Genomic DNA, 27,153 nt, shown 5'->3' with positions numbered 1-27,153 from the left:
TAATTTGCTACAATAGTCACAGGAAACTAATATAGGGCGCTTAGGGTTTATTTAGTCCAGTGGTTTCCGTACATTTTTAGCAGCAAATTTGTTCCATGTTTTTTCCTCTTCCCACTCACTACAACAATTTCTGTGCCTATCTGGAAACTATCTTTCTTAATTTGCCAATAACCACTCTTATTTCTCAACTTTAATAAGCATTGGTTCTTATTAGGACCAATATAATTATAATAAATTATAAGTAAGGAGAAAATAGGCAGGATTACATACACTTTACATATTCAGGGTCTGTAAGTCAGGAAATTTAATAACTCTTCAAGGACGCACATTAACTGCTACAAATGATGCAAATTTAGATTTAGATAACTCAAATGACATTGTTCTTTGCTCCAAAACCACAAAATATCACAAATTACAATCCACTATGTAAGGGCTATACATTTACATCACATATTTATAAATTCTTATCCAGCCAACTTACATACATATCTCTTATCCTAAGACCTAGACGTAAATAAAATGGTGAAGTCATGTATGATAAAGCTCCATGAATTCCATCCTCAATATGGTCATGAACAACTTGGACTCCAACATTTCGAAGTCTTGTAACATACATAAGTCCATCATCTCTTAAGAGATCATGTTGACAAGTAAGAATATAGGTTAGTGGCAAATTCTGTAACTGAGAATCATTGGCCAACAAGGGTAGTGCTCTGCTGTCTGTAAGTCCTGGCAATGAATAACTAAGTCCTCCAAGAATTGGTTCAGTATATACATAGTCTTTTCTATACTTCTCAGGAAGAAGAATACTCCAGTTAACAAACTTAAACAGATGTCTTGACTCCAGAGGCATGTGTTGGTTTCTTCTCATTGCCCGGGGAAGTGCTTCATCCTTGGTGAAATATAAGCTCACGAGTTTTATGGCTACATCCCTGGTCAAAACTATACCATGCTCGTTTTCTCGGTGAGATGGCAAATAAGAATCTGTTATCTGTAAGCCAGGGTAAAGTAAAACCTGCATCTTGATTTTATGTTTTATTTCAGCATCATTCTGCACCTGAAAATATATGGTAATATCCTGTAATGCAAAAATTTCCAAAATACCAGGAGAATGAAATTTAATTTTAATTATCTAGCAATCATGAGATAAACAAATCTACATAAATTGATGTGATATATCATAATTATTTTTATAATATTTATAATATATTACCATGGCATAAAACAATTCAAACCAATTTAAATTTAAGGTTTTAAAAAATATTGATTTTGTGTGTGAGGAAAAAAGGAGAAAGTATAAGAGAGCAGAGGGAAAGAGACAGAAAGAGAATGTACAAGGCAAGAGAGATACACAGGATTTTTTGGTCAAAAATCACAAATGAAAATGATCCAATTCTGAAGATATTTCTAATGGAAATTGACAGTACATATAAGTTTGTAAAAATCCTTCTTAAATAAAGTAACCAGAATGAGTGGAAGAAATAAATATAGCTATTAAATCATATTATTTCATTACAGAGTCTAAAAAAAATCTTAAACAATTTTAGAATATATTATTTGGAAACAAGGTAGACATTACCAACATCATACCATAATTTTTAAGAAACATTATCCCAATGCAAAAGCACATGGACCAAAGTGAAGAAAAAAAAGGCCAATCAACAGGTATCTTACGAGAATGATGCAGTGTTGGAGAAACAACGGGAGAAAATTATGAAAAAATTGATGTGCACAAGTTTGATACGCAAGGAAAAAATGTGAAGTACTTGATAAGGAGAAAGGCATTTGAGGCCTCACCTATGACCCTGCAGACTGCAGGAGACAACGTTGAATTAATCTCCCAAGAGCTATTGCCTTGGCTAGAGTCTGGGATCTGGACAAATGAAAATACCTGCTGCTGCTCCAAGTGAAAAGCTCAGGACCACAGGATGTACCTCTAAGTCAACCAGTCACCACAGTGGTTAGCTGAACTGAAAGGAAAAACTAAAGTGAAATCCAAGCGGTACCTCAGAAAGGGAAATGGTATCCTACCATCTCCACCATGTACTTCCAAGATGCTAGAGGTTTAATAAGTGTAGAATCAAAATGAGCCAAAACAAAGTTATCTTACAGAAACTTTCCTAGATCCCAAATCTCTCTGCCGTGCCCTTAGGTAGATAATTTACTAATCAAAGATTGCTATCAATAGCCCACCCTCAGTCATCCTACTCTCAATCTCACTAATCTAGGGGAAAAAAACAAACAAACATAGAACACATAAACAGGGGCAGGTCAAAAAGTGTCCATCAATACCCTTGCCTGACCCTAACTTTCCTTTCTGGAATGCCATATGAAATAAATCACTTCAACAAATGTGTCAGTATTTCCCATCTCTAAGTTCCCCATTATGTCATTTGTTACTTTGCCATTGAAGGCTTTTTTCCTCTCTCTCTAATATTCTTCAAAACCCATGCTAAAGTCAGTTCTCTTCAAGATATTGGAAAAGCACCTGAGTCAGATTCTCCAAGGTTGGCAATTTTGCCATAGTCTTAACAACTATGTTATTTATCTGGTGTGTTTCAGATATTTTCTACACATCTTATACGTACTCACAAGCATATATGTGTGATTATGCATGTAAATACCTGATCAAAGGAAACTCTTCTTTTTTAAATTCCCAAATCTCTATTACCTCTTTAAGGCCAATCATCACTTTTCCTTTATTACACAAAAATGTACATGATTAATCTTTCTACTTGGTTTTGGATTTCACAAACACTGACATGATACCTAAGTTGTCATTGTACCCCTTACTGGGCCTAAGATAATAAAGTCATTAATATCATATGGGAAAATAATAGAAAAATGAGTATTTTAATAATATGGAAACCATAATATTATAAACCATAATATTTGATTTATAATACTTTTAACAGGACATTATATCTGGAGCCAGGAATAATAGGATCCGAGAAACAGTAACAAGTATAAAACAAGTAGGTCCCAACAGTAATGCTGAATTATTGACCTATCTATAGCCTAGTTCTTTCCTCCTAGACCTATATGGTCTTGAAGACAGCCAGCTAAGCAAAGTTCAGAAGTGCACATAAACATTAATACTAAACCAAAACAAGCCTAGAATGGAGCATTCTATAAAATAGACATGAAGTAATGGATATGTATTTCTGATTTTGTGGGTAACTAATATGTACTTGAGTGCAAAAAAAATGTGACATTCATCTCAGGATGTTATTACTTTGTAAAGAACAAGAATGAAAAAGTAAAAGGTCAAAAAAGTTGAGAGAACGTATCTAGCTCATGGTAATGTTCTTAGAGTTTAGACACTGGTAACTGTATTTCAAATTTCTATTTACCTTTTTATTATATTTCCAATATAATAAAGACCTTTGGATAGCTAAGTAACTTAAAGGTTGTGGAAGAGCTTCAATAAAGCCCATCCTTATTCTTAATCTTTTTCAACAATGAACTTTATTTTCATGAAAACACAATGGATAGTAAGCATTTGAACTTTCCTTTTATAATTAAACACCATTAATCCTAAACTTATGGTATTTACAGTAAAATTGTCTCATATAAATTATTTGCTCTGCCCCTCCCTTATTAAGTCCCCCAGTTTGAATCTCTAATTGGTTCAAGTTATAGGCCGTGTTTTTCAAGTTATAGGCCATGCCACTGGTATTATTTTCATCAAGAAAGTAACTTATTTATACCATGATGAAGACTGGTCTCCTAAGTCTATACTTTTGAGATCAAAATTTGGGACCCAGTTCATGAAAAGCTTCTATGCCATGCTAAAATGCTTGGAGTAAACATGTGGACCAGCACGATTTTCACTCCTACATCAGTTTTTTTCATTCACAAACATCCCTCCTGGACAGCATGAATTGGGAGTGGTGGCTGAAAGGAAGCTGGCAACAAAGTCAGAGAAGGGATGATCCATGACTTCATGCCCTGTGTCATTTCATGACTCAACTGCTTCAAAGCCCGTTCAAAGCAGTAATCTGCCATGGACACCTGTGCTTGGCATAAAGTCATCTCCAGACAGTCTGAAGCATTACTGAATCCTCTCCCATTTCCCAAGTGCCCTGTGACCATTCAAAGGGCATGGCACTTTCCTAGAGAATGATAATTTCCGCTGCCAAGGGAACATATTACGGCCCTTGCACTTTGCCCCCCCATCATCTACTACCCTTCTCAATCCAGTTACTGGTTCGCAAGATACCCTACCATCTAGCTCCCTGGTTTGAGTGTGTGTTATTCAAATTCCTGCATGCCCACACCAACTTACCCATAGCCTGTCATCCATGGAAGGATGGATGTAGACAAAATATTAACTTGTTATTTGAGGAGTTCCCACATTGCTAATGGTAAGTATTGTTCACCAAACTTAACATATCTGTCACTTTCAACCCAGAGCACTCAACTTCATAGCAACTGTGATTGCTATCCCCACTAATTTTCCTTTCTATCAACTACCCCTAACAACTCCAAACTTGATTCCAACAATACACAGCTAGCCAATGAGTATCTGGGTAAACTATGAACCACCATGAAGAAATTCCAATATGGGAGGATTTTTTGGCCTCATCCTAGCACGCATGTTCCAACCATGCTGGAAACTGCGAAACTCCCACATGGGCTAGAGTCCAAGATAATCAACCTGCTTTCCTCCTTGCAGATTAATCCTGTCCTTTCCTGATCTTCATTCTTCCCCTAAAATCCCACTTCCCACTTTATGTCCTAAAAGTGTGACAGTAAAACAGATTATATCACTCAGAAGTGCAGGACTCACAGTGATACCACTTCCAGGTGCAAGTAAAAGAAGACAGATATTTCTGCTTCTTATGGATTTTAGGTGACCTCTATAGCACTAATATGCTGTGATTACACAGAGGTAAACAAACAAAATAACAGAAACTAACATACATACTATCTATGTATGGGACATCATCCCATGTCCAAGAATGCTGCATGTCAATCATGTTTTTCTAAAAATCATCACCATTAATTATAATTTCTGATTAATATTTTCTATTAAACTGTTTTTAAAGAGTTTTTAAAATATTTTTAAAGAAGTGTCACATATGTAATATATATAGCCATAGAAATATGGGATGCCATAGAAATATTATTATAAATAAGATCATAAGGCTTTATTACCACCTATGACAAATGATACAAATTAGAAGCAAAAGTATATTTAGAAAGACCAAAGCTATAAACCTAAATAAGTAGAGCTATCGCATATCACAGCTTCCTCTTTAAATTACCTACATTGAAATACTTATTTTTTAGAATATCTAAGAGAGTAGGACTTACTAATCACTTCAAAATATCAAATCAATTCCCATTGTTTTATGAAAGTAAAAAGAATATCTCTGATCCTAAATAAGAGCAATGCATACATTCTTTTAAAATAAAATGTGGCCATGAAATTGGATTTAAGTGATATGATTAAAGTTTAGAAATAGTTTTTCCTCTTAATTAAAGATTAAGGCACCATGTCTACAACAGTTTTCTAAGCGATAGTGATCATCCAGATCGTTGTGACCAGCAAGCCACATTAGTGATTTTAGGACACATCATGTGATGTTGCCAGGAAATCTAGCAATAATAGGTTAAATATATTCATTTGTTCTCAATAATAAAAATACAAGTGAAAAGTGGACCAAGTCCACAAGAGAAAATGACAGGATAATGTATGCGTCCTAATCCATGAGAAAATCCTTTTATAATGTGAATTGAAACAGATGAGTCATTTTTTAAAATATATCCCTCAGTGGTGATTATTGATACCGAATTTTTAAAGCCATAATCTATAACATATTATCAGTCACAAGATCATGACACATTGGAAAAAAATGAGCTCTATAATAATTTCAAAGTAAAAGTTGGTTCTTATGACCCAAAATAAACACAGTACAGGGAATAAAGCTTTTCAATGAAAATGTAATTCATATAGAAAGTTTAGCAGTCCATGAAGAACAAATAACTTAAAGTATAATCATGAAAGGATAAAGAAAATCACCTTTTTAAATGCTCATTAAGTACACTGAGTTCTTCTGCAGCCTGTTCATCTGCATACTGCACTATGTTCCCTTTGAACAGATAAATCAGAATGTCTAAATAGATACTAAGTTCTTATATAATTAATTAAGAAATAGAATTATGTTAGATTTTTATTCACTTTTGTGCTGCCCTACAGATTTTACTGAGAATCACGTCTCTATTTGGTGCCTGTGTGATCAAGTATTGTCCTGCTGAAAAGTTATAAGGTAGGGTATCACATATTCATGAATCTGTATGGCTACATCCAATTGCTATTTCTTTTTTCTTTCTTTCTTTTCTTTTTTGTTTTTTAGAAGCAGGGTCTTGCTCTGTCACCCATGTTGGATTGCAATGGTGTGATCCTAGCTCACTGCAAACCCCAAACTCCTGGGCCCAAGCAATCCTCCTGCCTCAGTCTATTGAGTTGCTGGGACTACAGGAATGTACCACTACCTCTGGCTGTTTTTATTTTTTTATTCCTAGACTGGTCTTGAACTCCTGGCCTCAAGTAATCCTCCCCACTGAGCTTCCCAAAGTGCTGGGATCTTATTTAGGATCAGAGATATTCTTTTTACTTTCATAAAACAATGGGAATTGATTTGATATTTTGAAGTAATTAGTAAGTCCTACTCTCTTAGATATTCTAAAAAATAAGTATTTCAATGTAGGTAATTTAAAGAGCCAATACAGCAAGCCCAATTGTTGTTTCAGTTATTCTTGCTACACTTACAAAGCCAAGCAAATGTTACAAATGTGCAAGAAATTAGAGATATGGTAAGATGTTGCTTAATCACTATTGGGTAATTGTTGGACAGCTTTCAGAATCTCTACATTCCCCAAACCGGTTTCAGATGAAATTTTAGACCAGACTGCTATACAATTTTACATAGTAATTAGTATAATAATCTCTAAACAGGGCATTCTCCAATTTTTACCCTCCATCATACACCTCATTTTACTCCAGCAAGATCTTTCAAATAAATGACATTATTTCAAGTAAATAGCAAATAAGTTCAGTCTGGAAGAGTCCTCAAGAATCAACATGTCTAATGGTTTGCAAACTTTCTTCTTGGCAATGAAGTCCTCTTTTAATTTTCTCCTAAGAAAATTTACTTAGAGCTGTAAACATGAAGGGCAACTAAAGTGGAATAGGTTGGGTTGAAGGGAGGCCCAGGTATAGAACCAAAGGTGAAGCTTTGTTATCACTGCAATTTTGGTTTCACAATAGGGTTTTGCGTGTGTGATGTCATAGATTAATATATACATATAGGCATATGTATATGTACATGTATATATGTGCATATATACTTACATATGTATGTATAACATATATTTCAAGTGTATATGTATATAAAAATATGTATGTATATAAACTTCTTCTAGTACTTTAATCCTGAATCTTATAACACTTAAGAGGAAAGAAATTTTAAAAAATAGAGAGGCAACTAGAGTAACCTTTTGGTTCAAGTTTTCATAACTAAAGTCATATTTTATAAAGTACAGAGCAGTGTTTCTCAAAAAGAAGTTTGAAGAAGACTAGTTTCATCTTTTTTTTTAAAAAAATAGAAAGGTAGACAAGTTGACATAAGGAGTAGACATCAGGAAAAAACCAGCACTCTTGAAAAGTGGCAAGATCGTGAAAGATAAGAAAAGGCTGGCAAACTATTCGTTAGGAACATAGATGCGTAGGTGGAGGAAGTGATGAACGGAGACTCATAGGTTAACTTAGGAACCTGGATGCACAGGTGGCGGAAGCTGACGTAATGAGTAAGCATCACAGAAAAATCCCCAGCACTGTTAAAAAATGTTGAGGTCATGAAAGGCAAAGATATTCTGGCTAATTTTCCATTATGAGCATAGGTGTAAAAATTATAAGCAAAATACTAGCAAACCAAATTCAACAGCACATTAAAAGGATCATACACCATGTTCAAGTGGGATTTATCCCAAGGATGCAAGGATGCTTCAATACACACAAATCTATCAATGTGATATACCATAGTAAGAGAATGAAGAATAAAAACTACATGAACATCTCAACAGATGCAAAAAATGACTTGACAAAATGCAATATCTTTTCATTATACAAATTCTCAACAAATTATATGTAGAGGAAAGTACCTCAACATAATAAAGGCCATATAGACAAGCTCACAGCTAACATCATACTCAGTGGTAAAAAGCTGAAAGCTTTTCCTCTGACATCAGGAACAAGACAAAGATATCCATTCTCACTATATCTATTTAATAAAATACTAGAAGACCTAGTCAGAGAAATTAAGAAAACAAAAAAACAAACAAACAAAAACAGAAATAAAAAGCATCCAAATGAGAAAGAAGTAAAAAAGTCTGGGCTGGGTGCAGTGGCTCATGCCTGTAATTCCAGCACTTTGGGAGGCTGAGGCCGGCAGATCACAAGGTCAGGAGATCGAGACCATCCTGGTTAACATGGTGAAACCTCGTCTCTACTAAACATACAAAAAATTAGCCAGGCGTGATGGTGGGTGCCTGTAGTCCCAGCTACTCGGGAGGCTGAGGCAGGAGAACGGCATGAACCCGGGAGGCGGAGCTTGCAGTGAGAAGAGATCACACCACTGCACTCCAGCCTGGGCGACAGAGCAAGACTCTGTTTCAAAAAAAAATAAATAAAAGTCTGTTTTCATATTACATGATATTAGATATAGAAAACCCTAAGACTCTACCAAAAATCTGTTAGTACAAGTAAATAAATTCAGTAAAGTTGTGGGATACAAAATCAACATAGAAAAATCACTTGCATTTCTATCTACTAACAACAAACTATCTTAAAAAGAAATTTTAAAAAATCCCATTTCAATAGCATCAAAAATAAGTACATAAATAAAACACTAGGAATAAATTTAACCAAGGAGGTAGAAAGATCTATACACAGAAATATAAAATATTAATGAAGGAAATTGAAGAAGACACAAGTAAATGAAAAGATTAACCATGTTTCTGGATCCAAAGAATTAATACTGTTAAAATGTCTATACTACACAAAGCAATGTACAGATTCAATGCAATTCCAATCAAAATTTCAATGGTATTTTTTACAGAAATAGAAAATTCATGTGGAACCACAAAAGACTGAATAGTCAATATAATCTTGAGTAAAAAGAACAAACCTAGAAGGCATCACAATGCCTGATTTCAAAATAAACTGCAAAGCTACAATAATCAAAACAGTGAGGTACTGGCATAAAAACAAACATATAGACCAATGGAACAGAATTAAGAGCTAAGAAATAAATTGTTGTCTTAGTTCAGTTAGCACTTCTACGATAGAATGCCTGAGACTGGGTAATTTATTAAAAAAATTTTATCTCACAATTCTAGTGGCTGAAAGTTTCAATATTGGGTATCTGCATCTTATAATGGCCTCTGACTGCTTTAACTCATGGCTGAAAAAGAACCGGGAATCTGCATGTGCAAAGAAATCACATGACAAGAAAGGAAGCAAGAGAGAGAAACCAAGGAAGCCAGATTATTTTTAATAATCTGCTCTCTGACAAACTATTTCCTTCCCTGGAGGGCAAGAATTCAGTCATTCATTCCCTCTGAAGGGCATTAATCTATTCATGAAGGATCCACCCTCCTGCCCCAAACACCTGTCACTAGACTCAGTCTTTCAACACTGCCACATTGGGGATCAAATTTCAACATGAGCTTTGACTGGGAAAGACCAAGCTATAGCAATGGTCAATTGATCTTTGACAAAGGTGCCAAGAACACACAAGAGGAAAAGACAGTCTTTTCAATAAATAGTGTTGAGAATTCTCATATGTCCACATGCAGAAGAATGAAATTGGACACTCATTTCATTTCATATACAAAAATCAACTCAAAATGATGAATCAAAGGTCTAATACTTAATATAAAACTGTATAGCTACTGGAAGAAAGCTTAGAGAAAAATGACTTGATATTAGTCTAAGCAATAATTTGGGAGGTATGACTCCAAAAGTACAGGCAACAAAAGCAAAAATAGATATATGGGATTGCCTCAAACTAAAAAGCTTCTGCACTAAAAAAGAAACAATCAACAGAGTGAAGAGACACTCTACAAAATAGGAGAAAATATTTCAAACCATGGGTTCAATAAGGGATTAATATTCAAAATGTATAAATAACTCAACTAAATGGCAAGAAAACAAATAACCCGATTTAAAAAATGGGAAATAGAACTAGGTAGACATATGTACAAGGACCCCTTGTACATTTTGTTGGAAATGTCAATTAGTATATCCATTATGGAAAACAGTATGGAGTTTCCTCAAAAAATTAAAAATGGAACTACCAGATGATTCAGCAATACCACTTCTAGGTATATATCCAAAGGAAACAAAGTCAGTAACATGAAGAGATATCTGTACTTGCATATTCATTGCAGCAGTATTCACAGTAGCCAAGATATGGAATCAAACTGTTTGTCAGCCGGATAAATGGATAAAGAAAATTTGGTGTGTGTGTGTGTATCTACACAATGGAATATTATTAAGCCTCCAGAAAGAAGAAAATCCTGTCATTGGTGACAATATTGATGAACCTGGAGGTCCTTACACTGAATGAAATAAGTCAGACAAATATTGCATAATCTTGCTTATATGTAGAACCTAAGAAAGTTAAACCCCTAGAAGCGGATAGTAGAGTGGTGGTTATGAGGAGCTGGGGATATAGATGAAAGAGGATGGAGATGGGGAGAATGGGGAGATGTTGGTGAAAGGTTACAAAGTTTCAGTTATGCAGGATGAATAAGTTCTGGAGGTCTAATATTAAGCGCGGTGACTATAGTTAATAATACTGCGTACTCGAAATTTGCTAAGACAGATCTTAAACATGCTCACCATACAGAAAAAATAAATGGTAACTATGTGAGGTAATGATTACATTACTTAGCTTTCATTAATTGTTTAAAAATGCATACATATATCAAAACATCATGTTGTACCATCTTAAATACATATTATTTTTCCTTTTCAACTGTACCTCAATACAACCTTACAAAAGAGAAAAAAAAACAGAAAATAAGAGAGTTGGAATTCTTCCCAAATTATTTAATGAGGCTAGTGTAATTTTTCTCTCAAAACCTGACAAAGGCAGGTGGCGGAGGTTGCAGTGAGCTGAGATCGCGCCACTGCACTCCAGCTTGGGTGACGGAGCAAAACTCCATCTCAAAAAAAAAAAAAAAAAAAAAAAAAAACAACAAAAAAAAAACCTGACAAAAAGTGTTAAAAAATAAAGATTAATTTAATGAACTAGAGCAAACGGAAAGCAGCAACATATAAAAATTTTAATTTATCATGACCAAGTAAGGCTCATGCCTAGAATGTAAGCATAATTTAACATTTAACATTTAAAAGTCAATTGGCATAATTTACCACATTAAAAGAATAAATAAGAAAAATTACATGATCATCTCAATAGTTGCATTAAAAACATTTGACTAATTCAACACCCATTTGTGCAAAAACTATTAGCAAACTAGGAGTAGAAATAACTTCCTCAATCTGACAAAAGCTAACTATGAAAACCTTCAGTTAATACTATATTTATTGATGAAATATTGAAAAATTTCCTCTGAAAATACAAAGCAAGAGAATTATATTAAATATTTCACTAGAGGCCCCAGACAGTGCACTAATAAAAGAAAAATTAAAAGGAATAAGTACTGGGAAGCAAGAACTAAAACTGTCTCTAGTCATTGAAAATATAGAAAATCCTAGGAAACTAAAAAAACAAACAAACACACACAGAACACTAGAGTTATAAGTGAGTTTACTGAGGATATGATGGGAAAAGGCCAATATCAAAATCAATTGTATTTCTATATAGCGTAGAAATAAATTACAAATTACACATTCCAATATGTTCCAAATGAGCATTCAGAAAATATTATTTTAATAAAATTTAAAAAAAAATCTCAGAGTAAAATTTGAGAAAAGATTTCCGTGATTTCTACACTGAAAATAGTAAAACACTGCTGAGAAATTGAAGAGAATCTAATAAAGTATGAGACATGCCATGTACATTAATTGGAAATCTCAATATTGTTGACATGTTAATCCTCCCCAAAGTTATAGATTCCATGCAATTCTAATAAAAATTCAGTTAGTCTTTCTTTTTAAAAATTGATAAGATAATCTAATATTTTAATGGGAAAGATATGGAATACTAGATTGTTTTTAAAAGAAGAACAAAGTTGAAGTCAGTGTAGTATTAGCAGTAGGATAGACATGTAGATCAATGGAACAAAATAATCCAGAAATAGTCACATTAAGGTTAAATAAATGTTTACTCAAGTGCTACTGTAATTCGATGGAAAAGAATGGTCTTTTCAACAAATGGTGCTGGAAGAACTGAATTATCTATAGAAAAAAAATGAGCCTCAACTTCTACCTCCTGTCATAAAAACAAATATAATGTACCTGTTGAGTGACCGCTGTTGCTAAATTGCCCCCAGAACTGTCTCCCGAAATGCAGATTCGAGTGGGATCCACTCCATATTTTGTAAGAATTTTTTCCAGAAGAAAAAATTTGACTGCAGCAAGGCCATCTTCAAACTGAGCAGGAAAGTGGTGTTGAGGAGCCAGCCTATAGCTTTAAAGAAAGAATAATAAAGCATTTATGGTTGTATCTGTCCATCTAATTCTCAGATACCAAATAGATGCAATTTAATGCCAGCCTTTATTGTTCATTCTTCTAAAAATCAAGCCTAAGTTTTCTACTAATTCTTGATTAAAATGAAAATTATTTTAATAAAGTATAAGGTTTTCAATCTTGTACCTAAAATCCATGGATGGAATTATTTGTGAGGAGTCAGGGGAGTGTTATGAACTGCCTAGGAATTGTAAGGAAAAATTTTAGTCCAAGTGTATTTTAGAATGGAGATAGTCTATAGCTTACATCATATTCTCAATGTAACTCGTAATCCAAACATTTTTTTTTAAAGTGCTTGTTTAAAAACACAATAGGCTGCAGATTTGAGAGCATATTGTAGGCAGTGTCCTATTTTATCAAGGACATTTAGGTAAAAAATTTTATAAGCTGACGGTGCATATACTTCATCATGGATAATACCCAGTAGTTATTACTAGATAAAAATTTTGATATATAAATAAAATTTAAATATGCCAGAGAGCTTGCTTATTTCTGGTAAATGCATTTGTAAGGCAAATTATCGCACTCTTCTTTTCATGGGCACAAATTGATTTTTTCCCCAGTGTATGTAGACCAGTAAAACAGGAAAATACATCTAGCAGCCAATTCATAGAGCTTTTTCTTTTTGATCTTCAGAATGCTAAAACGTGTATATTTCTACAGCCAATATGAAATGTTGGTAATAGGGTTCTTAGAATTTTATTATAAGCTATCTAGAAAACTCTAAGTAATTTGTAGCTTAGACATAGATGTGTACCAAAAAGATGTTGGTATCTTTATTTAAAATGCAGTGGATTTATACTTTTTGGACAAAGAACAACACAAATTGTAGGGATTTGATAGAATGTATAAGCCAGGCACAAACGTATTATTATATCAAAACAGATATAAAATAGTATTTAGATTACTTCAAAACCTATGAAATTAAACTTTTCTTGCCTGCTCAAATACAATCCAATATCCCAAATGTGTAATAGTTAATATACTTCCTTCTGTCCAGCTATGTTACTTGGGACACTACTAGCGCCTTATAGGACCTAAGTCTCACGTGTCTAGAGCAAGTGTTTCCAAAACTGCTTACTCTGGGGTGTAATTCAGATATTCTCACAATCACAGAAAAGTACTGGGACACTGAACCTCTTTGAGGAGCAGTCTATGTTGCAATGGTGACAAGTAAAATATATTAATTTAAAAAATTATATTTGAAGCATAGCTGACTTGATGTGGAAATCAAACCTCTACATGGTAAAGGCAAAAATCATAGCAGCCAGAAAAAAATCATTCTCTTACTCCACTCCTACAACAACAGCATCAAGTGTGTTTGCCGTCCATCTATTCAGGAAGTCAAAAGCCCTCTGTTCTGAAATGAAGAAATAAACATCAAAGTATTTTCTGTAATTAAAAAGCTATAGAAACAGTTACAGATATGAATGTGGAAATAACTGTGGTTTGTGAATATCACATAGGAGCTTTTCTTTCCACCCCCCATTTCCAAGCAGATGGACCTGAATCCACATGGCACACTCTCCCCTTCCTAGTCTTTTCAGCCAGGAGGAAAAGGATGACTTCACCAATTGATTATTTTGGGGAGGATCAGCTAGAATAGGATCAGCTAGAATAGGTTCAGCCTATTGTAATTTCGTCTTGACGTCTGCTGTCTGTATGCAATGACCCTTCTCAGGACCCTTTGTATCCTGGTGCATTTTACTTCATCTGAAATAATGGTAATGGTTTGACTTGCATTTATGTGAACGCTGTGTGTAATTTTTTAACTGGTTCAGAAGTCGGAGGAAAAAGAAAGTAATAGTATGTATTGAGTCTTTAAACATGGTTCTTCAAAACCTCTTGTCTTCTTTGAAGATGCCACATAATAAAATAGTCCAATAACATTGACATTAAGACAGAGTCTAAGGAATAGTAACTAGATATGAGAGAGCCTCTGGCAGGTCAGTGTGAAGACTTGATATACATATGAATTTTGACATGCTTGACATACAAGCTATTGACTTTCTCCAGACACATAACACACCCACATAACCACACACACACACACACACACACACACATTTTTCCCCAGGTCCCCACATATCCTATTTACCAGGGCCCTGGCCAAGCACCTTGGCAAATTCTCTGACATTTGCTGCTGCTGCTTTATTTACCACAAGATCCTAGAAATCCAGAGAATTCTAGAGTTGTGATCAAATTCCAGACTTTTCTGGACCTTCTCTTGCACATTAACAAAACTGCAAAGTAAAAACTAACCACTGGGTGTATATATAACCTGGAAAACAGGAAAGTAAGTCACCTAGTCTTTTAAATAGAAAAAAAAATGTTTTATTAAAGATAAGTTAATTTTCAAGAAAAGGCCATGCATAGATGAAGACCAAAATGTACAAGACCTAAGAACTCTCTGAACTTCACCTTGTTAACAAAAGACCATGAGATCTTCAGAAGAAAATGGGAGAGCTTTATTTTCTATTAAAAAAAAAATCTGCAGATTAGGGAAACACAGCCTTTCATGTAAAACAAAAGTGTGCTCTAGAGACAAAAAGAGGGTCTGTGGCTTAAACATGGAGAATCAGCTGGCACCCCTCAATCACAATCAGGTATATATATGTAAATAAAGGATTCAAACTTATTCAAATAGTTTAAAACAACTGATTTCTGATTGGGTAGTTTCCAAGCCCCAAACCAAAAGTCTGTTAGATACCCCTTTCAAGCAACTGGTGGGATGAGTTTTCTAGTCAAGGTATTTCAGCTTGGAAACATCTTAGCTCAGGGGCGCAAACAGGATGTTTGGAGCTGCCTTCTCTGGGAACAAAGTGATGTGTGACCTCCCTTTTCTCACTCATTATGGACACTGAGCTCTTAGTATCATAATTTGGGTATCTTTATCAGCCACAAGGAGTCCATTTCATCCAGAGACCTTGGGGTCTTATTTCCAGTTTCATTTCATAACCTTTAAGGCCACTCAGTGATGTATTTCAAATCTATGTCTTCATTTTCATCTCCCAATCCTTTTTGTCATAGAATTAAAGCCATCTTTTTATTTGCTTGTTTGTTTCCCATTTTTATCTCAAACTGTCTCTATTCATAGAATATTTGCTGATATAATCTATCTGGTCATGTTTCTTTTATTCCATGCCTCTTTATTGTTATAGTGTCTGTAGAATGCGTATAGAAACAAAAAGATATGAGGATAAATGTTGAAAAACAAAAATCACAAAAGTATGTAAAAAGTCTACTAGAGCAACATTTTCCTATATTTCTTGGTTCTCAAAGCAACTTTGGTATGTTTTAGAGAAGACAAAAGAGGAAGCCTAGGGGGAAAAGAAAGAAAATTAAAATTTGCAACTACTAGAAAATATTTATAATGTCTATTTTTTCTTGGTGAAAAAATAGAAAGTGTCTAAATCTTTTCTAGTGTATTCACATATGTTTGGGAGATCTGAAAACAAATAATTTGCAAATGTAAAACCAAAATATTGACAAAAGACATCTAGAATTTAGCTAAGCAGAATGTTGGAATGTCATATCTTGAATAATAATTCTCACAGTTTTAGAAATTACTGATAACAATCATTGCCTATGTCAGTAAAAAGAGATATAACCCTAATGATCAGGAATACTTCTTAGCATTTTTCAATCAAAGTGATATTTTCCTTCAGTGGCCATTTCTTTTGTGCTTACTCAAGTCCTAGGTAATATGTATGTGAACACTTGGATATTTCGTACACCTCATAAAAACTTCAGTGGAATGAATGCATTTCTTTGGAGAGAAATGAGGCAAACTTGGTATTTATCTTATCAAGAAAGCAGGTTATTCTGACCATTTTAATGCATGATTTAAATTATAGATGAAATATAGATGAAATCTAATTTATTGAAAACATTAAGAAGGTAAAAAAATACATAAAAGAAACGGATTAGAACATTTTGGATAATAATTCCTCTAGAGATCACCAGATGTTCCTCTCATTCATTATGTGTGTGTCTTTTTTCTTCACAAAAACATTTATTGAATAATCACTGTAAGAAAAATGCCTAAAAAAACAAGTAGGGAACCTAGATTTTATGGGAAGAGTTTATTATTACATAGTACTATTTTGTGTTTTCTTTTTAGAGTCAATACTAACAACTGCATTCTAAGCCTTACCAGTATTTATATTATGTTATCAGTAACTGCAAGCTTGATCTTGTAGCAACCAATAGCAAATGCTTTTGACTTGTTAATTAAAACATCTGCGTGCCCTCAATGTTTCTGCTCCTGAATTCAAATCCCAAGAAAAAAAGTTTAACTGACTTTATATCCTATTTTCATTTGATATATGTTCATTCAATATGAAAGCTAAGGATAATAAAAAACAAAACAAAACAAAAACTGAATTTAAAATCCCCATAATATTATTGGCCAAACATATGTCTATGTCTCTTTATTAGATATCTCACATTTATATCTATACTTATCCATATCCAGACAAGTATATATATAGATGTATATATCAGTATAAGTGTGTATATTTATATAAAATAGTTCTTATATCAAAAATGTAGAGCTAGCTACAATTTTTCCTTATACAATGAACTTACTGGAACTTCCAAAACAAAAACCACCACCATGAAAATATATTACAGCTCGCCTTCGGGTTTCTGACTTTCTTTTTGGCAAGTACAATCGTACTGGAATGTCAACAAATGTTGTATCAGTCACTGTGATGTATTCATCTGAAAGTGGTTGGGTATAATCCAGCCTGAATATCATGGATATAAACTCTTCATATCTCATAATACCCATATTTTCAAAACACATAGCCTGTAAGAACAAAACAAACAAAATTAAATATTTAGATATTTAAATAACACCAAATGTATTTAAAAAGAAAGTTAAAAAGGAAGAAAAAATAAGCAAGGTAAACAAAAGAAATAGACTATTTATAAATATTATTTCCAAATAATACTGTAAAGATCTTATTGCATAACCTTCTTGCCCTTGAAAATCTCAAATATCTGGCAAGCTGGCTGAATAGGAACAGCTCTGGTCTGCAGCTCCCATGGAGGGCAATGCAGAAGGCAAGTGATTTCTGCATTTCCAACTGAGGTACCCAGTTCATCTCATTGGGATTTGTTAGGCAATGGGTGCAGCCCACAGAGGGTGAGCTGAAGCAGGGTGGGGCATTGCTTCACCCAGGAAGTGCAAAGAGCCAGGGGACCTCCCTCCCCCACCCAAGGGAAGCCCTTGAGGGACTGTGCTACCTAGCCCAGATACTACGCTTTTCCATGGTTTTTGCAATCTGCAGATCAGAAGATTCTCTCGTGTGCCTACAACACCAGGGCCCTGGGTTTCAAGCACAAAACTGGGTGGCTGTTTGGGCAGACATGGAGCTAGCTGCAGGAGTTTCTTTTGTACCCCAGTGTTGCTTGGAACTCCAGTGAGACAGAATCGTTCACTCCCCTGGAAAGGGGGCTGAAGTCAGGAAGCCAAGAGGTTTTGATCAGAGGGTTCCATTCCCCCTGGATCCCAGCAAGCTAAGATCCACTGGCTTGAAATCCTCACTGCCAGCACAGCAGTCTGAAGTCAACCTGGGATGATCTAGCTTAGTGAGGGGAGAGGAGTCTATCATTACTGAGGCTTGAGTAGATGGTTTTCCCCTGACAGTGCGAAGGAGGCTGGGAGGTTTGGACTGGGTGTAATTCAGCACCACGTAGCAAAGTGGCTGTGGCCAGACTGCCTCTCTAGATTCCTCCTCACTTGGTAGGGCATCCCTGAAAGAAAGGCAGCAGCCCTAGTCAGAGGCTTACAGATAAAACTCCCATCTTCCTGAGACAGAGCACCTGGGGAAAGGGGAAGCTGTGGGCACAGCTTCAGTGGACTTAAACTTTCCTGCCTGCTGGCTCTGAAGAGAGCAGCTGATCCTAAGAAGGAGGCTTCTCCCAGCACAGTGCTTGAGCTCTGCTAAGGAACAGACTGTCTCCTCAAATGCATCCCTGACCCCTGTGCCTCCTGACAGGGAGATATCTCCCAGCAAGGGTCAACAGACACCTCATACAGGAGAGCTCTGCCTGGCATCAAGCTGGTGCCCCTCTGGGATGAAGCTTCCAGAGGAAGGAGCAAGCAGCAATCTTTGCTGTTCTGCAGCCTCCACTGGTGACACCCAGGCAAACAGGGTCTGGAGTGGACCTCCAGCAAACTGCAACAGACCTGCAGAAGAGGAGCCTAACTGTTAGAAGAAAAACTAACAAACAGAAAGCAACAACATCAACGTCAACAAAAAGGACCCCCACACAAAAACTCTATCCAAAGGTCATCATCCTCAAAGATCAAAGGTAGATAAATCCATGAAAATGAGGAAAAACCAGCCCAGAAACGCTGAAAATTCCAAAGACCAGAGTGACTCTTCTCCAAATGATAGCAACTCCTCTCCAGCAAGGGCACAAACCTGGATAGAGAATGAGATTGACGAATTGACAGAAGTAAAATTCAGAAAGTGGGTAATAACAAGCTCCTCTGTGCTAAAGGAGCATGTTCTACCCCAATGCAAGGAAGACAAGAACCTTGATAAAAGGTTACAGGAACTGCTAACTAAAATAACCAGTTTAGAGAAGAACATAAATGACCAGATGGAGCTGAAAAACATAGCACAAGAACTTCGTGAGGCATACACAAGTATCAATAGCTGAATCAATCGAGTGGAAGAAAGGATATCAGAGATTGAAGATCAACTTAATGAAATAAAGTGTGAAGACAAGATTAGAGAAAAAAAGAAAGAAAAGGAACAAACAAAGCCTCCAAGAAATATGGAACTATGTGAAAAGACCAAACCTACGTTAGATTGGTGTACCTGAAAGTGACAAGGAGAATGGAATCAAGTTGGAAAACACACCTCAGGATGTTATCCAGGAGAACTTCCCCAACATAGCAAGACAGGCCAACATTCAAATTCAGGAAATACAGAGACCACCACTAAGATACTCCTTGAGAAGAGCAACCCCATGACACATAATCGTCAGATTCTCCAAGGTTAAAACAAAGGAAAAATGTTAAGGGCAGCCGGAGAGAAAGGTCAGGTTACCTACAAAGGGAGGCCCATCAGACTAACACTGGATTTCTCTGCAGAAACTCTACAAGCCAGAAAAGAGTGGTGACAAATATTCAACATCCTTAAAGAAAAGAATTTTCAACCCAGAATTTCATATCCAGCCAAACTAAGCTTCAAAAGCAAAGGAGAAATAAAATCTTTTCCAGACATGCAAATGCTGAGGGATTTTGTCACCACCAGGCCTGCCTTACAAAAGGAAATAAAGAGAACATATGGAAAGGAAATAAAATGGAAAGAAACATGGAAAGGAAATAAATGTGGAAAAGAAAAACTGGTACCAGCCACTGAAAAAACACACCAAAATATAAAGACCAATGACACTCTGAAGAAACTGCATTGACTGTTGTGCAAAATAAACAGCTATCATCATAATGACAGGATCAAATTCACATATAACAATGTTTACCTTAAATGTAAATGGGTTAATGCCCCTATTAAAAGACACAGGCTAGCAAATTGTATAAGGAGTCAAGACTCATCAGTGTGCTGTATTCAGGAGACCCACCTCACATTGAAAGACACACATAGGCTCAAAATAAAGGGATTGAGGAAGATTTACCAAGCAAACGGAAAGAAAAAAAAAGCAAGGGTTGCAAATCTAGTCTCTGATAAAACAGACTTTATACCAACAAAGATCAAAGACAAAGAAAGACATTACACAATGGTAAAGGTACCAAGGCAACAAGAAGAGCTAACTATCCTAAATATATATGCATCCAATACAGGAGCACCAGGTTTCATAAAACAAGTTCTTAGATACCTTCAAAGAGACTTAGACTCCCACACAATACTAGTGGGAGACCTTAACACCCACTGTCAATATTAGACAGATCAATGAGACAGAAAATTAACAAGGATACTCAGGACTTGCACTCAGCTCTGGACCAAGGGGACCTAATAATCATCTACAGAACTCTCCACCCCAAATCAACAGAATATACATTCTTCTCAGCACCATATAGCACTTATTCTAACATTGACCACATAATTGGAAGAAAAAACACTCCTCAGCAAATACAAAAGAATGAAAATCATAAAAAACAGTCTCTTGGACCACAGCACAATCAAATTAGAACTCAGGATTAAGAAACTCACTCAAAATCTCAGAACTACGTGGAAGTTGAACAACTTGCTCCTGAATGACTACTGGGTAAATAACTAAATTAAGGCAGAAATAACAAAGTTCTTTGAAACCAATGAGAATGAAGAGACAACATACCAGAATCTCTGGGACACAGCTAAAGTGGTATTAAGAGGGAAATTTATACCACCAAATGGCCGCATCAGAAAGCTGAATAGGTCTGAAATTGACACCCGAACATCGCAATTAAAAGAACTAGAGAAGCAAAAGCAAACAAATCCGAAAGCTAGCAGAAAACGAGAAATCACAAAGATCAGGGCAGAACTGAAGAAGACAGAGACATGAAAAAAACCTTTGAAAAATCAATGAATCCAGGAGCTGGTTTTTTGAAAAGATTAACAAACTAGATAGACTACTGGCTAGACTAATAAAGAAGAAAAGGGAGAAGAATCAAATTGACACAATAAAAAATGATAAAGGGGATGTCACCACTGATCCCACAGAAATACAAACAACCATCAGAGAATACTATAAACGCCTCTATGCAAATAAACTAGAAAATCTAGAAGAAATGGATAAATTCCTGGACACATACACTCTCCCAAGACTAAACCAGGATGACGTCAAATCCCTGAATAGATCAATAACAAGTTCTGAAATTGAGGCAGTAATTAATAGCCTACCAACAAAAAAAGCGCAGGACCAGACATATTCACAGCCAAATTCTACCAGAGGTACAAAGAAGAGCTGTACCATACCTTCTGAAATTATTGCAAGCAATAGAAAAACACAACTCCTCCCTAACTCATTTTGTGAGGCTGGCTTCATCCTGATACAAAAACCTGGCAGAGACACAACAACAACAAAAAAATTCAGGCCAATATCCCTGATGAACATAAATGTGAAAATAACACAATAACATACGGGCAAACCAAATCCAGCAGCACATCAAAAAGCTTATCCACCACGATCAAGTAGGCTTCATCCCTGGGATGCAAGGCTGGTTCAACCTATGCAAATCAATAAACGTAATGAATCACATAAACAGAACCAATGACAAAAAACTCAATAGATGTAGAAAAGGCCTTCAATAAAATTCAACATCCTTTCATGCCAAAAACTTTCAATAAACTAAGTATTGATGGAACATATCTCAAAACAATAAGAGCTATTTATGACAAACCCATAGCCAATATCATACTGAATGGGCAAAAGCTGGAACCATTCCCTTTGAAAACTGGCAAAAGACAAGGATACCCTCTCTCACCACTCCTATTCAACACAATATTGGAAGTTCTGACCAGGGCAATAAAGAAACAAAGGGTATTCAGATAGGAAGAGAGGAAGTCAAATTGTCTCTGTTTGCAGATGACACGATTGTATATTGAGAAAACCCCATTGTCTCAGCCCAAAAACTCCTTAAGCTGATAAGTAACTTCAGCAAAGTCTCAGGATACAAATCAATGTGCAAAAATCACAAGCATTCCTATACACCAATAATAGACATGCATACAGCCAAATCATGAGTGAACTTCCATTAACAATTGCTACAAAGAGAATAAAATAATTAGGAATACAACTTACAAGAAATGTGAAGAACCTCTTCAAGGAGAACTACAAACCTCTGCTCAAGGAAATAAGAGAGGACACAAACAAATGGGAAAAAAATTCCATTCTTGTGGATAGGAAGAATCAATATCATTGGAAATGACAATACTGCCCAAAGTAATTTATAGATTCAATGCTATTCCCATTAAGCTACCATTGATTTTCTTTGCAGAATTAGAAAAAACTACTTTACATTTCATATGGAACCAAAAAAGAAGCTGTATAGCCAAGACAATCCTAAGCAAAAAGAACAAAACTGGAGGCATCACACTACCTGACTTCAAATCATACTACAAGCCTGCAATAACCAAAACAGCATCGTATTGGTACCAAAACAGAGATATAGACTAATGGAACAAAACAGAGCCCTCAGAAAAAACACCACACATCTACAACCATCTGATCTTCAACAAACCTGACAAAAACAAGCAATGGGGAAAGGATTCCCTATTTAAAAAATGGTGCTGGAGAAACTGGCTAGCCATATGTAGAAAGCTTAAACTGGACCCCTTCCTTACACCTTATACAAAAATTAATTCAAGATGGATTAAAGACTTAAACGTAAGACCTAAAACCATAAAAACCCTAGAAGAAAACGTAGGCAATACCATTCAGAACATAGGCATGGGCAAAGGCTTCATGACTAAATCACCAAAAGCAACTGCAACAAAAGCCAAAATCGACAAATGGGATCTAATTAAACTGAAGAGCTTCTGCACAGAAAAAGAAACTATCATCAGAGTGAACAGGCAACCTACAGAATGGGAGAAAATTTTTGCAATCTACCCATCTGACAAAGGTCTAAAAGCCGGAATCTCTAAGGAACTTAAACAAATTTACAAGAACAAAACAAACCCATCAAAAAGTGGGCAAAGGATATGAACAGACACTTCTCAAAAGAACACATTTATGCAGCCAACAAACATATGAAAAAGATCTCATCATCACTGATCATTACAAAAATACAAATCAAGACCACAATGAGATACCATCTCACACCGGTTAGAATGGTGATCATTAAAAAGTCAGGAAACAACAGATGCTGCCATGGATGCAGAGAAATAGGAATGCTTTTACACTGTTGGTGGGAGCGTAAATTAGTTCAACCATTGTGAAATACAGTGTGGCAATTCCTCAATGATCTTTAATCAGAAATATCATTTGACCCAGCAATCCCATTACTGGGTATATACCCAAAGGATTATGAATATTTCTACTATAAAGACACATGCATACATATGTTTATTGCAGCACTATTTACAATAACAAAGACTTGGAACCAACCCAAATGCACATCAATGATAGAATAGATAAAGAAAATATGGCACATATACACCATGAAATACTATACAGCCATAAAAAGCAATGAGTTCATGTCCTTTGCAGGTACATGGATGGAGCTGGAAGCCATCATTCTCAGCAAACTAACACAGGAACAGAAAACCAAACACCACATGTTCTCACTCATAAATGGGAGTCGAACAATGAGAACACATGGACACAGGGAGGGGAACATCATGCACCAGGGCCTGTCGGGAGGTGGGGGAAAGGGGGAGTGAGAGCCTTAGGACAAATACCTAACACATGCAGGGCTTAAAACCTAGATGATGAGTTGAGAGGTGCAGCAAACCACCATGGCACATGTATACCTATGTAACAAACCTGCACGTTCTGCACATGTATCCCAGAACTTGAAGTAAAAGACAAAAAAAAAAAAAAAAGATAAATCCTTGTGTATAAAAAAAGGAAATCTCAAATATTTAGTATTTTAGACTGAGAGCTGTCCTATTCAAAATCCATTAATTTACTAGCAGTTTTTTTATGCCGCTGTAATTATTTTTGATTTGTAAATTTTTTTCAGAAAAAAAAAACATTTTGTAGGCATGCTGTCATGTGTTCTTTTTTCATTGTTCATTTTATTTAATCCAAAGTTTTAAATATCTTCATATGAACACACTAGTAAAATCCAAATTTTTGGCTTTCAACTCCAAAAAGATTAGGGCACTTTCCTCATGTTTAAATTCCATATTTGATGTCATTGAAAAAAGCTGCCTTTGGTATTTCTGACCAGCTTCTTGAGGACTTTTGTGTTATGTCACTGGACAGTTTACTCATAAAAAAACTTAAAAATTACATGGTTAACAACACATTAAACAATCCTTGTTATTACAATTATTCCAAGGAAATTAAGGTATTTGCAGGGCAATTGAGAACATCTAGCCACTATACTTTATTTTCTTAATTTTAATTTAATTTTTTTATTTTTTGAGAAGGAGTCTTGCTCTGTCGTTTAGGCTAGAGTGCAATGGCACGATCTCGGCTCACTGCAACCTCCGCCTCCTGGATTCAAGTGATTCTCCTGCCTCAGCCTCCCCAGTAGCTGGGATTACAGGCGTGCACTACAACAGCTGGCTAATTTTTGTATTTTTAGTAGAGATGGGGTTTGCCCACGTTGGCCAGGCAGGTCCTGAACTCCTAGCCTCAGGTGATCTACCTGCCTTGGCCTCTCAAAGTACCGAAATTATAATCGTGAGCCATCGTGCTAACCCTTACAATTTAAAGATGAGGAAGTATGCAGAAACTCTAAGTTGTAGCCAGTAAATGTCAAAGCCAAGTTTGCATACATTTAAACCAGCATCTTATGCTACTACTTACTAGCTGATTGACATTGAGAAAACTACCTCTGTAGCTCAATTTCCTTGTCTATATGATAGTAATAATAATACTTCAGTGGGTTGTAGTAGGGTTTAAACAAGTTAATGCCCTGAGATAGAAATTAGACAGTCAAGGAAGGGAACATAGTATTTTCTCTGTGGAACTGACACTTGCTTACCCACATATGCTTACTCAAGAAGTAAGAGCAGGCCGGGCACGGTGGCTCATGCTTATAATCCCAGCACTTTGGGAGGCCGAGGTGGGCGGATCATGAGGTCAGGAGATCGAGACCACGGTGAAACCCCGTCTCTACTAAAAATACAAAAAATTAGCCGGGCGTGGTGGCGGGCGCCTGTAGTCCCAGCTACTCGGAGAGGCTGAGGCAGGAGAATGGCGTGAACCCGGGAGGCGGAGCTTGCAGTGAGCCGAGATTGCGCCACTGCACTCCAGCCTAGGGGACAGAGCGAGACTCCGTCTCAAAAAAAAAAAAAAAAAGAAAGAAGTAAGAGCATTGGAGAAAAGTTATGGAGAAGGTAAGCCTCTAGAAGTGATTACAGGGGAAAATATTAGCAGACATCAGAAGGAGTTGACTGTGGTTTCACAAAGCAAATGTACTGTTTGCTGTACAAAACATCATAAGACAGCCTCTTCTTACACCATGGATTGCCCTCTTTTTTTCTGATCATCTTCTGCTGTGGCCTTCTCCTTTGAGGCTCTTATTGTTACCCTTTCTGGAAGCTGTCTGGCTTGGCAGAAAGAGTATGGGTTTCAAAATGAGACAGTTTAGAGTTCGAATTATGGAGTTGTTACTTTTTACCTGCATATGTTCTTCTCAATCTCTTCCCCAACCCCATAACCTGATAAAAATAATTGCAGGATAGCGGGGAATCAATGGAAGTACATATTATACAAAGCCTGTATAACTTAAGAACTCAAAAATATTAGTTTCTAACCCTATCTCTCCCTTTTAAAGGAGCTATTTTTGCATGAATTTATAATTTATTCTGCACATGCCAAGTCAGATAATGCCTGAAAACCAGCAATTTAGAATTGAAGGTGGACAATGAAAGCCATTAAATAGTAAGAGCCTTAAATTAATATCAAAGAGTTACAAATATCAATAATGTGTATCTGAACAACTAAAAAATAATTACAGGACTAGGTTGTCCCTGAAAGTTCAAATTTAAGTCAAGTTCTCAAATAAACCTCAAAGCCTTTTCCTTTAGCAATACCATTTATTTTATACATGTCGCAATAAATTTATTTTATACATGTCACATTTAGACATAAAGTCTTAGAAGTGAGAATTCTGTCTCACTGTTTCGCACAGATGTAGGGAGTTTTATTTACTTAATGTTGTTTAATTAATTTACTCAAACAAGCAATGGTTCTTTCAAAATGGTGATATTAATACTATTAATAAAAGAGTTCATAAGCACTCATTTTTAGTCAATAAGTCATCCCAATATCCAACAGAAAAAAAAAAGTTAACCTTACCGTAAATGTACAAATTTTAGCGATGGCATCCAAGGCCATTATTTTCCAGCTTTCTTCAATGTTGTCTGGCATGGGTGTGTAAAAATGAGAGACAAAAAGAACACAAAGCAGACCCAAACAGAGAGCTTTTAGCCCCATAATATCCCTTTTTCCAGCTTCTTCACAGTACTGAGATTAAAATTTTTCATAAATACTGAATAGTAACTAGTAGAGCAAATGTAGACTTGGGAACTCTCTCAGGTGATATGATCGTCTTAACAACATGAAGCTAATTTTCAATTCAAATGTTACAGTGTCAGTAGTAACTTGTTTTGCAAGGACACAGACTGGAACAGATGTCATAATTCATGAGGGCGTGCATGCATTATTATCACGCAATGTAATACTCTTACAGTGTTTCTTCACCCTGTGATACCATCATCAGCCCAAAACAACTTTATTATTGAGAGTTAAACCTAAATGAAACCTAAATGAACCTAAATGAAAGCAC

At 35.8% G+C, this 27,153-nt stretch overlaps 1 protein-coding gene across 1 annotated transcript; it reads right to left on the bottom strand.

Moving 5' to 3' along the window:
* Positions 1 to 284: 284 nt before the first annotated feature.
* AADACL2 (arylacetamide deacetylase like 2) lies at positions 285 to 26,910 on the bottom strand. Its single transcript, XM_003256306.4, has 5 exons — positions 26,664 to 26,910; positions 17,316 to 17,538; positions 14,016 to 14,085; positions 12,494 to 12,665; positions 285 to 1,057 (listed from the first exon to the last, which is right to left on the bottom strand). Exons 1-5 carry the CDS (start codon positions 26,799 to 26,801, stop codon positions 455 to 457), a joined length of 1,206 nt encoding a protein of 401 aa, XP_003256354.1. The 5' UTR covers positions 26,802 to 26,910; the 3' UTR covers positions 285 to 454.
* Positions 26,911 to 27,153: the final 243 nt, after the last annotated feature.

The sequence above is a fragment of the Nomascus leucogenys genome, chromosome 11 (genome assembly GCF_006542625.1).
Source record: "Nomascus leucogenys isolate Asia chromosome 11, Asia_NLE_v1, whole genome shotgun sequence".
Classification (NCBI taxonomy): domain Eukaryota; kingdom Metazoa; phylum Chordata; class Mammalia; order Primates; family Hylobatidae; genus Nomascus; species Nomascus leucogenys.
The sequence above is the reverse complement of the archived record's forward strand: the minus strand, read 5'-3'. Positions and strand labels throughout refer to the sequence as shown.

Coding starts and splice junctions, on each gene's coding strand:
- AADACL2 (XM_003256306.4), bottom strand. CDS start 26,801: ATGGGGCTAAAAGCTCTCTGTTTGGGTCTGCTTTGTGTTCTTTTTGTC. Junction 14,086..17,315: donor TTTTTGTTTTGGAAGTTCCA/GTAAGTTCATTG, acceptor TCTTCATTTCAG/AACAGAGGGCTTTTGACTTC. Junction 1,058..12,493: donor CAACAGCGGTCACTCAACAG/GTACATTATATT, acceptor ATATATTTTCAG/GTGCAGAATGATGCTGAAAT.